Consider the following 14,753-nt stretch of genomic DNA (forward strand, 5'->3'; position numbering starts at 1 on the left):
TTATTCTCCAATAAGAACCAATCTCTCAAACGTTTATGATTTTCTTAACACTACAAAGTTTTTATTTATTTATTTCTGCTCATAATCTTTTTAACACAACCACATCTTAGTAAAAGACTTTCCACAAATTTCTCTTTGAGAATAGAAAGCACAGTCAGAATTGGCAGACCATCCCTTTCTCAGTACATTATTCTCTATTAACAGTCTACTATGACAGGGTAATTATAAGAGTGCCCTCACCTTTAGAAGAATTTTCTCTCCCCAATCTTAGCTTAGCCTTTAGATATAATACCACCATTGTTCAAGAATTTGTATGAGAATTTCAGTATGAATATATGGTTCTTCTTAAATCTCCAATTAGCTCTATCCATTCTAGTCTGAACCTGAACACCACTATTTACTAACAAAAATTATCATTTGCTAGTCCTTTTTGAGTAAATTCTCTGATAACATTCTGCGATAATTTAGATTTTAATTTTGACCATCCAAAACCTCATGAACTAGAACCTCCGCATCCCAGACAATCTCAAAAGGACTATATATCTTGACTACAAGACACTTACCATATATCAATTCAGAATTTAAACCCTTTTGCCATTTTACATATTCACCGTAATTCCATTTTTCAAAAATTGCACCATTTTGAATTACACCTCTTTTGAAAGGGGGAAGACTTTAGATGAATTAGCCGACCTAAAATTTTTTAGCATTTTTATAATATCTTTGCGTCACAATTGAGATCCACATCTGATTTTGATCACTTTGCTAGTAAAGCACTATTCATATTCTGAATATCTATTATTTTTATATCACCAAACTCCTTTCTGATGCATACTTTTTTCTAATTTACGAAGGAATACAATTTTTTATCCTCATTTGTACCTTTTTCATAAGAAGTTTCTTCTTAATTTATCAATCATGTTTATTATCCAAACCGGCATATTGAAAAATGACAAATAATATAAAGAAACATTACTAAAAACAAAATTAATCAAAGTAATTCTACTCCCATGTATAAGAATTTCCTCTCCATCTCGCCTAATCTTTTCTCAATCTTAGTAATGACCGACATCCAATCATGTTTTCAATGCTTGCTATCATAGATACTAACCGGCAACTCTTCTACTTTAAAGTTCAAAATATTTGCCAAATTCACCCTTTTCTCAAGATTACTACTTAAATCAATTGACAAGCTCTTCTCAAAATTTATTATAGTACCGCAAAGCCTCAAAATAATAAAGAATGAATTTCAAAACCATTATTTCCCTCTCTATTATCTACATGAAGATTAGAGTATCATCTGCATGCTATAAATTTATTACTCATTTTAATTTTACATCATTTTCCAAACTTCTAATCCAATATATTTTGCTTTCTCTAACATACAACTTAAATTACTAACAATCAACACAAAAAAGATAAGAAGATAATAAGTCTCCTTGTTTCAATCCTTTCTTACTTTTGGTCAATCCATTTCTCAAGAACATCCTCATGTAAGAAAATCAGTCAAAAAATCACATATCACTTTGTCATAAACTTTTTCAAAATTAAGCTTCAATAATATGCCTTCGCTCTTCCGCCTTTTGACTCCAAAGATTATTTCATGAGCACGAGCTATACTATCAACGATAAATATGTCTTTAATGAAGGCAGTTTGGTAATCATCAATTATGTTTCCAATCACTTGACAAAATTGATAAGTGAGCACTTCAGTGATTATTTTATACCCGCAATTTCAAAGATTAATCGGCCTAAACTCTTCAATTCTCTCAGCTCCACTTCTTTTAAGGATTAAACAAAACAGAGCATAATTCAACCTCTAAAGATTAGACTCCCATTATAAAAAAATTTAAATAGATTCAAAATTTCTTGTTTTATCATATCCCAAAACTGATGAATTATTTTTTTACAAAAACCATTAAGACTCGACACGTTGTTTTCAGTCATAGTAAAATAGCAGAATGAATTTCCTCCTCAAAAAAGGTCTAGCTAATCTTTCATCCTCCTCATCACTCAATCTGTCATGCTCCCAAATTTCTTTAGTTATTCGTAGCCTCCAACTTCCAAAGATGCCAAACACCCACCGGTAATAGTCATTCACAGCCTCCAACTATAATAAAAAAATTCTTAATTGAGTGGAATTATTTTCTAGAATTGAAGTCGTATGTGATGATAAGCTTACAATTACCTAGCAACGACACATCATTGACATCCTTAAAATGGCTAATAGATTTAAAGCTAAACCCATCTCATCATCCTTATCTTTTTCATCTCCACTCTGTCTTATATGTCACAATTTTCACGATGAAACAACATATCGAAGTACAATAGTGACTCCATAGTATCTGTTATGATCCGACCATATGGGTTAAGTCGAGTCGAGTCAAATTAGTTACATAGTTTTATTTTTCTATTTTGAATTTTACATAAATGTATGTGGATCCGATACACTAGGGATTTTACTCCTATAAATTGGGGTGGACATATGTTAATAATTATTATTGGAAAGAAATTTAAATTTAACCAATTATTATTTTCGTCCTTATCTTTTATCTATCTGTTAGATCGCTTTATCTTTCTAGGAATAGATTATAATCGTAGATCCCTTTCAAGCATCCAAACTCTAGCCACCTCCTACCTCCAGCAGCCACCCTACTACACGGTCGTCCACCATGCATCGACGACCGCCACAATGTCAGAAATTACTGTTCTGGCCTCTCTGATATATCTCTAGTATTTTATTTTTATCTTTTCATCCCGACCTCCGATTTAGGTGCAACTAGAGCCATTAGAACCCTACCTCACGAGGCTACCTCTAGGCAGTCGGGCCGAGTGCAACCAACTTGGTTCGTAACATTGGTATCAGAGCCAATGTTCCTCGGAAGATGGTAAACATGCAATTTAAGACCCACGAGGGGGGATCGACAATGGAGGACCAGGATCTCATCTCCGTTCATGTGGGAGTTGATCTAGTGCCCCCGCCACCACCACCAATAGTTGACGATGAGCCATCGACATAGGCGAAAGAAATTTTTAAAGATTTTTCTAACGAGATCACTAGATCCATTGCGGAGAGCGCCGAGAGGATGGACAAGGCTATTCATGCATTGGAGATGGCCCTCCTGACTCAGCATGGCCACCTTGCACTGCCAGCGCCACCGACCACGATGGAAATAGCCTAGCCATGGCCACCAACTTCAAATTGTGAAGGAGGTGGAGAAAAGACCCAACAGCCGACGAGAACCCTTCCTCCGGTCAAGGAGGAATGCCTTTCAACCCTGCAAGCCGAGCCCGACGCCGCATCGACGCTGGAGTAGTCGCCAGAGACGGCCCCAGAGTTGTCTTCCCCACTTGCGCTGGGAGCTAGGGCTGAAAATCCTAGCCTCCCACCGGCGGCCATCTAGTCGCTCTCGAAGCTCGCCGCCACGTCCAGTCCCTCCCATGGTTAGGGTTAGGTTATTGGAATTAGGGAGATGAAGATTTTTGAGGCAAGCCAAATTTTTGCAAACCAGTTCAACCACCTCGTGCAAACCAATTTGGAACCCATGATCAAGACCCCGAGCACAAGTACAAGCTGGAGGAAGAATGGTGGAATGAACTGATGGGCTCGCGTCATCAAACTGAGCCGAACCAACGTGTAGCCCGAGTACGACATGAGTCGAACCCATGGGCCTATGACCCACGAGACTAGCCTCAACCTCGAGGTCACTTCGCCCGCGATGACAGACCACATTTTGGGATCCAAGCTCGGACCGTCAAGCTTGATTTCTTAAAATCCTACGGAAGAGATCCGCTAGACTAAACCTATCTACCGGAGTAGTTTTTCACGTACCATGGCACGTCCGACTATCAGAAGGTCCAGCTAGCCTCATTTCACATGGAGGGCGCGGTGATTATGTAACGCCCCCGCCCCGCATAGGCACGTGCACGCCCACGCGCCCACACGGCACGCGCAGCTCACGCGATAGGACGAGCGGGGCCCGTCACGGACAGGATACACTCTGTGCACATATATCATGACATCATCAAATACTACCTACTAACATATCTATGCTCACATAATCCAACACCAAATAAATCATAATATTAACCAAGTAAACTTGTCAACATATAAATATTCAAGTCCATAATAATATATACTAGACCACTACATAATCTGGCAGGACCCACACAGGCCACAACAAACCATCAAAATACAACTAAACAACTAATACACGAGTACACTATAATCTGACATGTATTATACAAATCACCATCTGATACAATAAAGTATAAATATTAAATAATTGTACAACTCAATATCTGGTTAAATTATCTTCTATACCATCTCACGTCTATAGCTCACCTCATCCTCGCTGTAAAATATTTCCTCAAGATATCTCAAGTCGCTATCCCGTACCATATATCTGAGGGGGTTAGAAAAGAAATAAGAGAGTCATGAGCAAAAGGCTCAATCAATAGACCTTACTCCGAATTAGTGATGCCAAATAGAGAGTAAATCATATAATGGATAATATGAATCAGAAAAAGCATCATGTCATAAATGAGTATATGAATGTTCCTTAATAATATATAAATAAAAAATAGATAACATGTCATGTTATAACTGATAAAATATATATAATCATCGACAATATATAATTAAATCTCCATGTCATACTATCATCACAACTCTCTCTTAAATATGACACATGATGCATGCCGACCATGACCATGCTATGATATAAAATGCAACCATATATGATGTATATTGATCACTTGATAATCAGGTAACCAAATGATAATGATATCATATGCATTTCTCAATATTACGATCATCACCGACATCTCGGTATAATATCATCATACTAGACCATTGTGCATAGTCAACACCCGGTACCCGATCTCAACATCATGTCCGAAGGCTCAGAGCATACTCTACCACCCTCAAGAGTATCTCAAATATAACCGTACCCCGCCACTCGCTAGGGTATCAACATCCATCCAGACTGGACACCCTTCTTAGCTGATAGAACCCTTGTAAGGATAACTCGTCACATATGCCCTGGCGAACGGCATGTGTCCGAATGTCTACTGCGCACACAGACTAATGACCTCAGACGTAAGACCAACAAGATCGTGACTATGTCGAGCGATCAATCATCCACTAAGTGCGTCCTAACCCTCGCGCCCACTCAGTTATCCTCACGTTTTCTATCAACTATTCTATCAATCATATTTTATGCTTTCCTTCTAAATGACAGATCATATGCATATATCCAGTACGATAACAAGTCATTGCATAACAAAAATTTAGGTGGAATAGGAATCAAGAGAAAAATGATACAATATAATCTCCACTACGTAGTCAACACATGCATACTCATGCTAATCTATTACATGCATACTCATGCTACAGATCAACACGGTATACAATCATAATAGTAGAATCATCTCCAATCATCTATATATATATTACCAATGTACTCATATTCCAGATTAGCATAATCAAATGTATGATAAAATATGCTCGACTGTAATCATCTCTAGATAAAATCATATAATCATGCTCGAGGAGATGACGAATCAAATCGGTTCATGACATATTCCTTGAAATCATTGTGATCCTTTTGAATTGAGTCAACTCTATGCATCAATGTATGGAACATGCCCCTAAGTTTATCCATATTCGCACTCATGGATGTTGGTTGACTCGGTCCGATCGTGATCGCTCCAAAGGAATCGACCCCACGGTTAGGATCATCATGGATGTAGTCTTCTCTTGTTGGTGTGCTCTCCATAGGTCTCCTTGTTAATGTCATCTTCCTTGTTTCAACCATTAATGGAGGTTTGAGGTTTGCCTGCTTTGATACCAGTTGATAAGTTTTATGCTACCAAAAGATAGGCTCTGATACCAATTGATAGATTCTGGAACCAAAGATAGGCTACGCAATGATTCTTTCAAGATTTGGATGTATTACAGGAATCAGTCCACGCAACTGTGAGAAAATATTCTTCAAATATTCTCCAGTTGTCATGAATTTATGAAACTAAGTAGATTAGATTCGTAACTCCCTAATCTACAACTTTCGTATTTATACCCTACTCAGATTTGAACTTCAACTGGGACAAAAATATAAAATAACATGGGTGATGGTGGTGGTGACGGGTGGAGTGGATGTTAGGGTTATGGATGGGTATGGAGATGAAGGTGGATAGTGGATGTAATTAAGAGATATAGACGAAAGGAATGAAGTGGTCGAGATCCCAAAGAAGAGGGGTGACTCGATAGTCAGAGGGATATTAGAAGTTAGGAGAAACCTTGCCAACGGTAGAGGTGGAAGGATGGTGAAGAGGGAAGAGAGAAATTAGGGTAGATAGATGATAGAGAGGCAAGATATCAATATTCCAATAGCATAATGAATTTAGCTGCCATCCACATATTTATAGATGCTAGCCAATAAGTCCGAATAACAATAAGTAATCATAGTTCTAAAGGATTCCCGCCGATCATGTCCGAACGAGCCCGATCATGTTCGAACGCACAAAAGTCATTCTCTGTATGTGCGAACACGATGCAAGAGTTCGAACACGACCGCATGCGCATTACGCGTTCTCTGTATTTACGAACCTAATGCAGGCGTTCGAACACGACACCTCCTATGTTAGGGTTATGGATGGGTATGGAGATGAAGGTGGATAGTGAATGTGATTAAGAGATATAGACGAAGGGAACGAAGTTGTCGAGATCCCAAAGAAGAGGGGTGGCTCGACAATCAAGGGAGATTAGAAGTTAGAGAAACCTTGCCAACGGTAGAGGTGGAAGGATGGTGAAGAGAGAGGAGGGAGATTAGGATAGATAGATGATAAAGAGGCAAGAAATCAATATTCCAATAGCATAATGAAGTTGGTTGCCATCCACATATTTATAGAGGCTAGCCAACAAGTCCTAAAATAATATGTAACCCTAATTCTAGAAGATTATCGTCGATCGCGTTCGAACGCACAAAAGACATTTTATGTATGTGCGAACGCAATGCAGGCGTTCGAACTCGCCCGACCGCATTCGAACGCATAATTTTCATTCTCTGTATTTGCGAACTTGATGCAGGCGTTCGAACGCGACCCACCTGCGTTCGAACGGGACTTACAGGAATTTTATTTTCATGAAAATAAACAACTAATGTAGTAAGAAAAGATCCTAAGTTTATCACCGGCACTCAAGTCAAGATTGCTGAATATGGTCACCCTTTCAAGCTCGTCCAACAACTCCTCTTGGGATATCGGTCCTTGACGGTGATAACGTTCACTTGCTCGGTAGTCGACACAAAAACACCATGGCCCCTTCTTCTGCACCAATAGCACGGGTGATGAGTAAGAGCTATGACTTGGTTGTATGAGGCCTTACTCCAATATCTTAGCTACCATCTTAGTGATAACTTCTTTTTGCACATGTGAATACCGATATGGTTTGCCGTTCGCCTTGGTAGCAACTCCTTTGGCTCCTCAAACAGTCTAGCAAATTTATCTAATAAATTAGACAAATTAATTATAGTACATAGACTCATTAGAGGCTCATCTTCTGCTGGTCCTAACTAAAAAAGATAGGTCAAATCAGTCGCACAAGGCAGCCCCACCATTGACTGCATCGCTAGAATTGGCAGAGACTAAACACCATCAAGCCGCACATGTTTGTTTCCTTGCTTAAATTTCATTCACATGCTCTGAAAATCAAAAGTGATGAATCCCAAGCTCTATAGCCACTGATTGTCGAGGACAATGTCCGCTCCTTATAGTGCCAAAGGATACAAGTCCATAATGATGTCGTGTCCTTACACCCGTATACCAACCCGACAACACAAGCTCTTCGCCCAAAGCTTCGTGTTGTCTTCAATAGCAACGTCAAACCCCGCAGTCGATTCAGCGTCGAAACCCAACAACTGCATCGATATTTCAGCATGAATATCTTCCTCCGCGCCCTCCTCCACGGCCTCATGGACCTCCTCTGAAAACTCTCCATCACCAACAACTTCATCGTCCCCCTCGAGACCGTCGATGAGCATCACACTCCCGATAGATTTGGAACACCAATGATCGGGGGTGAAACGTTCATCGAATTAAAAGCAAAGGCCCTTCGCTCTTCACACCTCCACTGGGCAAGTGTGAGAGTTTGAACGGGGGGGGTCTTGTGCCTCCTTTAACATCGAAAGAGGGTCTCAAAGATGGTCGTGCTTTAGTACTAGTAGTCACTGTCTTGGATGGCGCTCCGAATCATCCATCACCTCCTACAACAATCTCAAAATATCTGAGTTAGATATACATGCATAACTCAGCTCATCAAGGAAGGGAAAGGTAGGAGATTAATAGGCTACAAGCTCGGCGATATCAGGTTAGCGCGATAGTGCATCCGCCGCTCTATTTTTCGTTCCCTTCTTGTATTGGATTTTATAATCATATCCCAGCAATTTGTGACCCATTGTTGCTGTTGCCGAGTGTGTATGCATTGTCCCATAAAGTATGGAAGGCCCTTTTGATCTATTCGGATAATGAATCGTCTACCGATTAAATAAGGCCTCTACTTTATCACCGCATGTAGAATTGCCAACATCTCTCTCTCTCATAAGTCGATAATAGGTCAAAACATGCATGCACATAATATATAATATAACCTAATTTGAGAAAGGCGTCTAGGGGATAAGACTACTCACACTGATCAGAAGATATAAACTACGTATCTTTTACATCCGCACATCAACCGAGTGATACTCATCGCTAGCAAGGTCCACGGGGTCTCAAATAAGGGGGTTCGGGATCTGAAAATGTTTAAGTAACATAAAGTTAGTTATTTATCCCATTATAATCCGTTCGAGTAAAATATGATGATTTATTAGATTGTAGAATTTCTACTTATTTTTATAACTCGCTAGAATTTTAATTATAAATAAAAATAAAAATATAGATAGAAAACCTAATTATAATTAAATTATATCTTGATTAATTAGGGACTATGTATTCATTACTTTATAAAATAATAAATAAATACATAAGCCAATTATTTTATTTGTTACAAAATAATAATGTATAATAAATTATTAGAATTATTTAAAATGTATCTCATAAAAATATTAGTATATAAATTTGATAATTATAATTTACAAATCTATATATTAATCTAATAGAGATATAAATAAATAAATATGAGTATTACTTATATTTATACATAATTAATCATTGATTAAACAAATTATAATTAATACTAATCATATTGAAGAATATATATTATTATTAAAATAATTAATGTCTAAATAATCTATTTGCATTAATTAAGAAGGAAAAACCTAAATAAATAACATCAATAAAATAAATAAATAAATAATTAATTAATTAATTAAAACACTGCCATCAGTGCTGGGCTTGGCCGAGCACTATAGCAGATAGTGCTGGGCCAAGCCCAACATTGTGCAGAAAAAGAAGGAGCAGAAGCCGAGGAAGAAGAAAAGGAAAGAAAGAAGGAGAAGAAGAAGAAGAAGGAGAAGAAGAAGAAGAAGGGAGGAGGGGAGGGAGGTGCAAACCCGGGCCGACGGCGAGGGCACCGGCAGCTGGTGGCTAGCCAGCTGTCGGTCTCTCGCCGACTGCTTGGCTTCGACGAGCCCGAGCCCAAAGCAAGAAAAAGAGAAAGAGAGAGAGAGAGAGAGAGAGAGAGAGAGAGAGAGAGAGAGATAGTGATAGAGAGAGAGAGAGGAGAATAAAAAAATAGAGAGAGGCGGTGGGGGTTGGCGGTGGCTGTGGCGGCGCTGGGGCCGACCAGCGCCCATAACACAGTTTTTTTTATATAGGATAGGTTATTACAGATTATGTGGTACCAGTCGGCTAAGCGAACTCAACCATTCGAGTCTTGGCAAGACTTTGCGGATGCGATTTGTGCTCAGTTCAGTCTTACCTAGTATGAGGACTTTTAGACCATGTTGACTAAGCGACTCCAGTCAACAATAATTCGAGCCTACTAGGAGGAGTTCGAGCGGATATGCAACCGAGTCACTAACTGGTCTGACTCGGCCCTAAAGAGTACCTTCATTAGCGAGCTTAGTCTTGACATTCAAGTTGAGGTTAAGGCTTTGAGGCCCACTACTACTAATGAGGCCTTCTCCTTAGTTGTTCTGATGGAGTCCAAGTTAGATCAGCTGAACCAGATCCCCAAGGAGGAGAGAAGAAAGGCGGCCCAAGCCCACGGCCCACTAGAGACGGCATTTGCCCCAACTCAACCTACACCAATGGCTTAGCCTAACCGATAGATGATCACATGCCATTTTGTACCCAATGACTTTGAAGAGCGCCAAAGAAAAGGCTTGTGTTTTTACTGTGATGATCGATTTACCCCTGGTCATAAATGCAAGTGCTAGCCAGCCCATGTCACGTTCCTTGGCGAACTCGAGGAAGATAAACCCGAATCCACTGATTAGCACAACAAGTTGTATGAATACAAAGACGTGAGAGACTAGTCAACTTGAGGATAAAGTGTCGGAAGCATGGTGGATTGTTATGATCTGACCGCATGGGTTAAGTCGAGTCAAGTCGATTTAAGTCAAATTAATTACTTAGCTTTATCTTTCTGTTTTGAATTTTAAATAAATCGGATAATCCACATTTGGATCCAATCCGCTAGGGATTTTACTCCTATAAATAGGGGTGGATATGTGTTGATAATTATTATTGGGAAGAAATTTGAATTTAACCAATTATTATTTTCGTCCTTATCTTTTATCTAGCCGTTAGATCGTTTTATTTTTCTAAGAGTAGATCATAACGTAGATCCCTTTCAAGTATCCAAACCCTAGCCACCTCGTACCTCTAGTAGCCACCCTACTACAAGAATAAAAAGCCAATCAAGTTCATCAATCAATTTTAAAAATGTTCATAGTATAACTTTCTAGTATGAATATTTGGATCTATCGAGTATTGGAGGTCTAACAATGGTTACCTTTCTCTAAAAAGGTCCATCATCTACCCAAGGCATGAAAAACTGAGTGGGACAAGGATCAAGCCTATCTTATACATGCCATAGCAGCTAGTGTTTGATGGACTTAGTGTCGATCGTCTACCAGTATATTGAGTCAGTGATATTGTCTAGGTCTTTTATTAGCCATGTTTATTTCAAAGATTTACTTGTTGAAAGATGTTTCCATGCATAAGTGAGCGAGTCTAAGCCCACTGTCCATTTAATAGAAGTGTTCGAATTTTGTTTGGTGTGTTCATTATATTATTAGAAATTTTGAATTTAGAAGAATTTTTGTTTTTGACACAAAATAGACAAGGGGGTTATTAGATTTTGAAATTAGTAAATTCATGATCAAACAAAGTAGTTCATAATGTATTTTCTCATCTTATTTATATGTGTTGTGGCATAATACTTGATGAAAGAAGAAGCTTAAAAAAAAAAAGAGATATACCTGTTTAATCTTAAAGGAACCGCATGAATAGACCATCAAGCATTCAAATGGTTGAAGTGTATGAAGATGGGTTAAAAGCCGTATGAATAAAGTACACACATTTTTTCAGCTGAATATGAAGTGCCCAAAATATTCAAAGAAACAAACTTTAGATGTTTTCGAGAAGATCAAAAGTGTTCTTCTTAATCATTGTGAGAGCAGAAATGATACTTTAAACTTTCATTCAGGTGAAGTTCTAAGAAAACAATTGTTCATGACTTTTGTTGTCTCAGACTCTCGAGGACTACAGATATAGACTATTAATTTTGAGAGTTATTGAGGTTATGAACCAAGCATATCAAGTTATGCTTCAAGGGAGAGTTGAGCAAGTCATTGTAGATACAGATATGAGATGGATAATTTGTAAGTCAGCTCTTAAATATTGATTATTAATTATAGTGCTTGGTTTGATTTTAGAGAAATAGTTTGTGACTTCTTACCTTCCGTTGGTAAAAAATTTTCTACGTAAATTAGTAAAAAAAATTATCATGTTGAATTCTCAACTATCCCATAGGGTGGAACACAAAACACTATGCCAAAAGTAAACACAAGTTTCCGTCAATTTACATGGAAACAGTTTACATGAATATATCCACACAAGTATCTATATATTGAAATTAATTTTGTATGAAAATGTTGGCATAATCTATGTTTCATCTTATACTTTAAATACCAGAGCTCCGTTGGATATCACAATATAATCAAATCTTGGGTAACATAAACTAGCAGACAGTCCAAATCCTACTACACTCTATAATCTAACAGCTTGTCCATCCAACAAGAACAACCTGTCCACCTAACATTGTTCCAAGTAGGTGGGCCAAATCCAGGGTCATTTAGTTGGTCTGGTCTTCTCTTAAAAGTTCGAATTTGAAGTTGGCAAGGTGTATTCCAGCTTCCTCTGCACTGCCCAGCATCCTCTTTTATGAGATCATCTACAGTGATTGGAGAGATCTAGTGTTAATCTAACAGTCCTTACAAATGCCAGTGCACCTGCTGTCAATTGCTCAGCATTGCAACAAAAGAGGTACATTCGTCTGATGCATTCTGGACTTCGCAAAATGCAGTCACTGGCGAGAATCCAATTCCACGAACAAAATCCAATGGCACAGATCAGCTCAGACTGGAATAGTTGCACATTTTGAATCTTTGTTAAGGTGAGAGCTTCATATAAATCCTTTTCCCCGTACGACGAAGGACAGATAGGTCGCACAGGTAACATGATTTCATCCAGATCATCTTGACGTGTTGTGGAACTGCAACACTTTATTATATTTTACAGACTGGGAGCTAGTCGAACTACTAGTCTACTAGACAACGGCAGGCGATGCATCTTGGCTGCTAAGGCGTTGTTTTCTGAGATAAAATCTCATTAAGAGAGGTGTTGTAGATGCATGTCCTGCTATGAGGGAGAAGGATGAATATTCTTAAGTTGGTATGCTCGCTCAGGAGGGACCCGACATTGTGCTCTCCAGAGAGCTCCTTTACTCTTCTCATGTGAATTGTTTTTAAGTATTGTATGTTGGATTGATTGATGCACATGGGTTTCCTGCCATATGACTCAAAATTTCATGGGAGGATGTGTCACGCTCAGCTGCCACTCATTTTACATACCAAAAGATAATCCATGCTAATGAGATGGCATGGCATTGGCAAAGTAAAGCAACAGTTACCAATATAATTACCATAGGGGAAAGGAAGGAAGGGAGATCAAGAAGCAGCCTGTATTCAATCACATGAGATTCCTCTTTGTCAAATTGCCCCTCTCCACAAAGAGAGGATGGGGGGGCGGGAACTGAGGACAAAGCAATTGTCCTCATTCACCTCCCCTTGCACAAATCTCGACATTAATCCTTCTTTCTATCTATAAAATGATTGAATAAAATTGGCCTATATATGAATATATATATATATATATGTAACAAGTGAGAAACCACACCCACACCCACCTGAGAAGAGAAGTAGGAATAGAGTAGAGACTAGAGCTGTAACCGCTGTAGCTCCTCCTCTACTTAATATACATTAACCAACGTCTCTGCTAGCCCTCGACAGTCGACATTGAGAGAAAGAGAGAGGCACATCTTGGAGAAGTAATTGATAAGGATGGGTTTCCCCATGGGCTACTCCGAGCTCCCAAGGCTCCTCCTCCACCTCCTCTTCCTGTTGGGTCACGTTAGGTGCCTCATCACCTGGGCCTTCGACTCCCTCGGCCTCGGCCTCCTCATCTCCGACTCCGACCACTACACACAAATCCAGTGGCCGGACTCCAGGAGCCAACATCATTACCACCATCAATCGCAGCTGACGCGGGGAAACGTGCCCGTGTTCCGATTCGAGGAGTTACGGGCCCTCGAAGGCCGCCAGCTCCCGGAGAGCTGCGCTGTCTGCCTCCACGATTTCGAGGGCCCCGAGGAGGTCCAGCGGCCAACCAGCTGCTGCCACGTCTTCCACCGGGCTTGCCTGGATCGCTGGGCCGAGCACGGGCAGCGCACGTGCCCACTCTGCCGCGCGCGGCTGGTGCCGGAGGAGCCGGCGGAGGAGCGGTCCTTCGACGGCTACCAGGATGACGAGTGCTATCTCGTACTGCCGCTGCAATTCCCCTCGTCGTAGCAGCAATTAGTGGATGATTTATCAATTAGGTAGTGTACATAGACTACAAGAGTGGATAGATTTGTTGAAACCCAAAGGAAGGTTGAGAAGCGCATTTAGAGAACAAAAGGGCATTAGGGTCGTGTTCCTTTTGTTCAGTTTTTAGGTTCCATTTGTGTTCCAGTCTTGGAACCTCAGAGACTGCAAGGATTTTGCTGCAGAAGATAAAGATGGATTGGATTGGATGGGACTGCGGACTTGCATTTTGCTCTGCTTTATAGCGATTGGGGATGGTTTTCTTGATTGGAGTTGTCTGCAATTGTTATACCTGAGGAAGGATGAATTTGCTTGACTGGGTGAAGCAAAGGTGAATTGGCGATTGGCTTGTGCTTTTCAAATGATTGAGTGAAGCTCTCAGATGTGGATTTATGGTCGGTTTGTGCTCTTCAATGGTTCAAGTCTAGTAGAGATGAGCGGAGGGATTTTTATTTTAATTGTTGTTCCCAAATAACCTGGGATTAAAGTTTGATTGCTGTTGTTGTTTGTTCTTGTTGTTGCTGCTGCTGTGAATGTCTATTGTAGAAAAAGAAAAGAAAAAGCGAACATTTGTCTGCAAAACCTCATCAATGATTGATTTTGTAGTTTCTCTTTTTAAAAAAAGGAATTAGATGAGGATATCTATTCAATACCAAATATCTA

General features: G+C 39.6%; 1 protein-coding gene across 1 annotated transcript; it reads left to right on the forward strand.

Annotated features, from left to right (window-relative positions):
• Window positions 1–13,568: 13,568 nt before the first annotated feature.
• On the forward strand, window positions 13,569–14,406 carry LOC140789101 (brassinosteroid-responsive RING protein 1-like). The gene is made up of 2 exons (XM_073138708.1): window positions 13,569–14,045; window positions 14,239–14,406. The coding sequence occupies exons 1-2, from the start codon at window positions 13,569–13,571 to the stop codon at window positions 14,404–14,406; spliced, it is 645 nt and encodes a 214-aa protein (XP_072994809.1).
• Window positions 14,407–14,753: the final 347 nt, after the last annotated feature.

The sequence above is a fragment of the Typha latifolia genome, chromosome 5 (assembly GCF_019914945.1).
Source record: "Typha latifolia isolate L0001 chromosome 5, TyphaL0001v2, whole genome shotgun sequence".
Classification (NCBI taxonomy): Eukaryota; Viridiplantae; Streptophyta; class Magnoliopsida; order Poales; family Typhaceae; genus Typha; species Typha latifolia.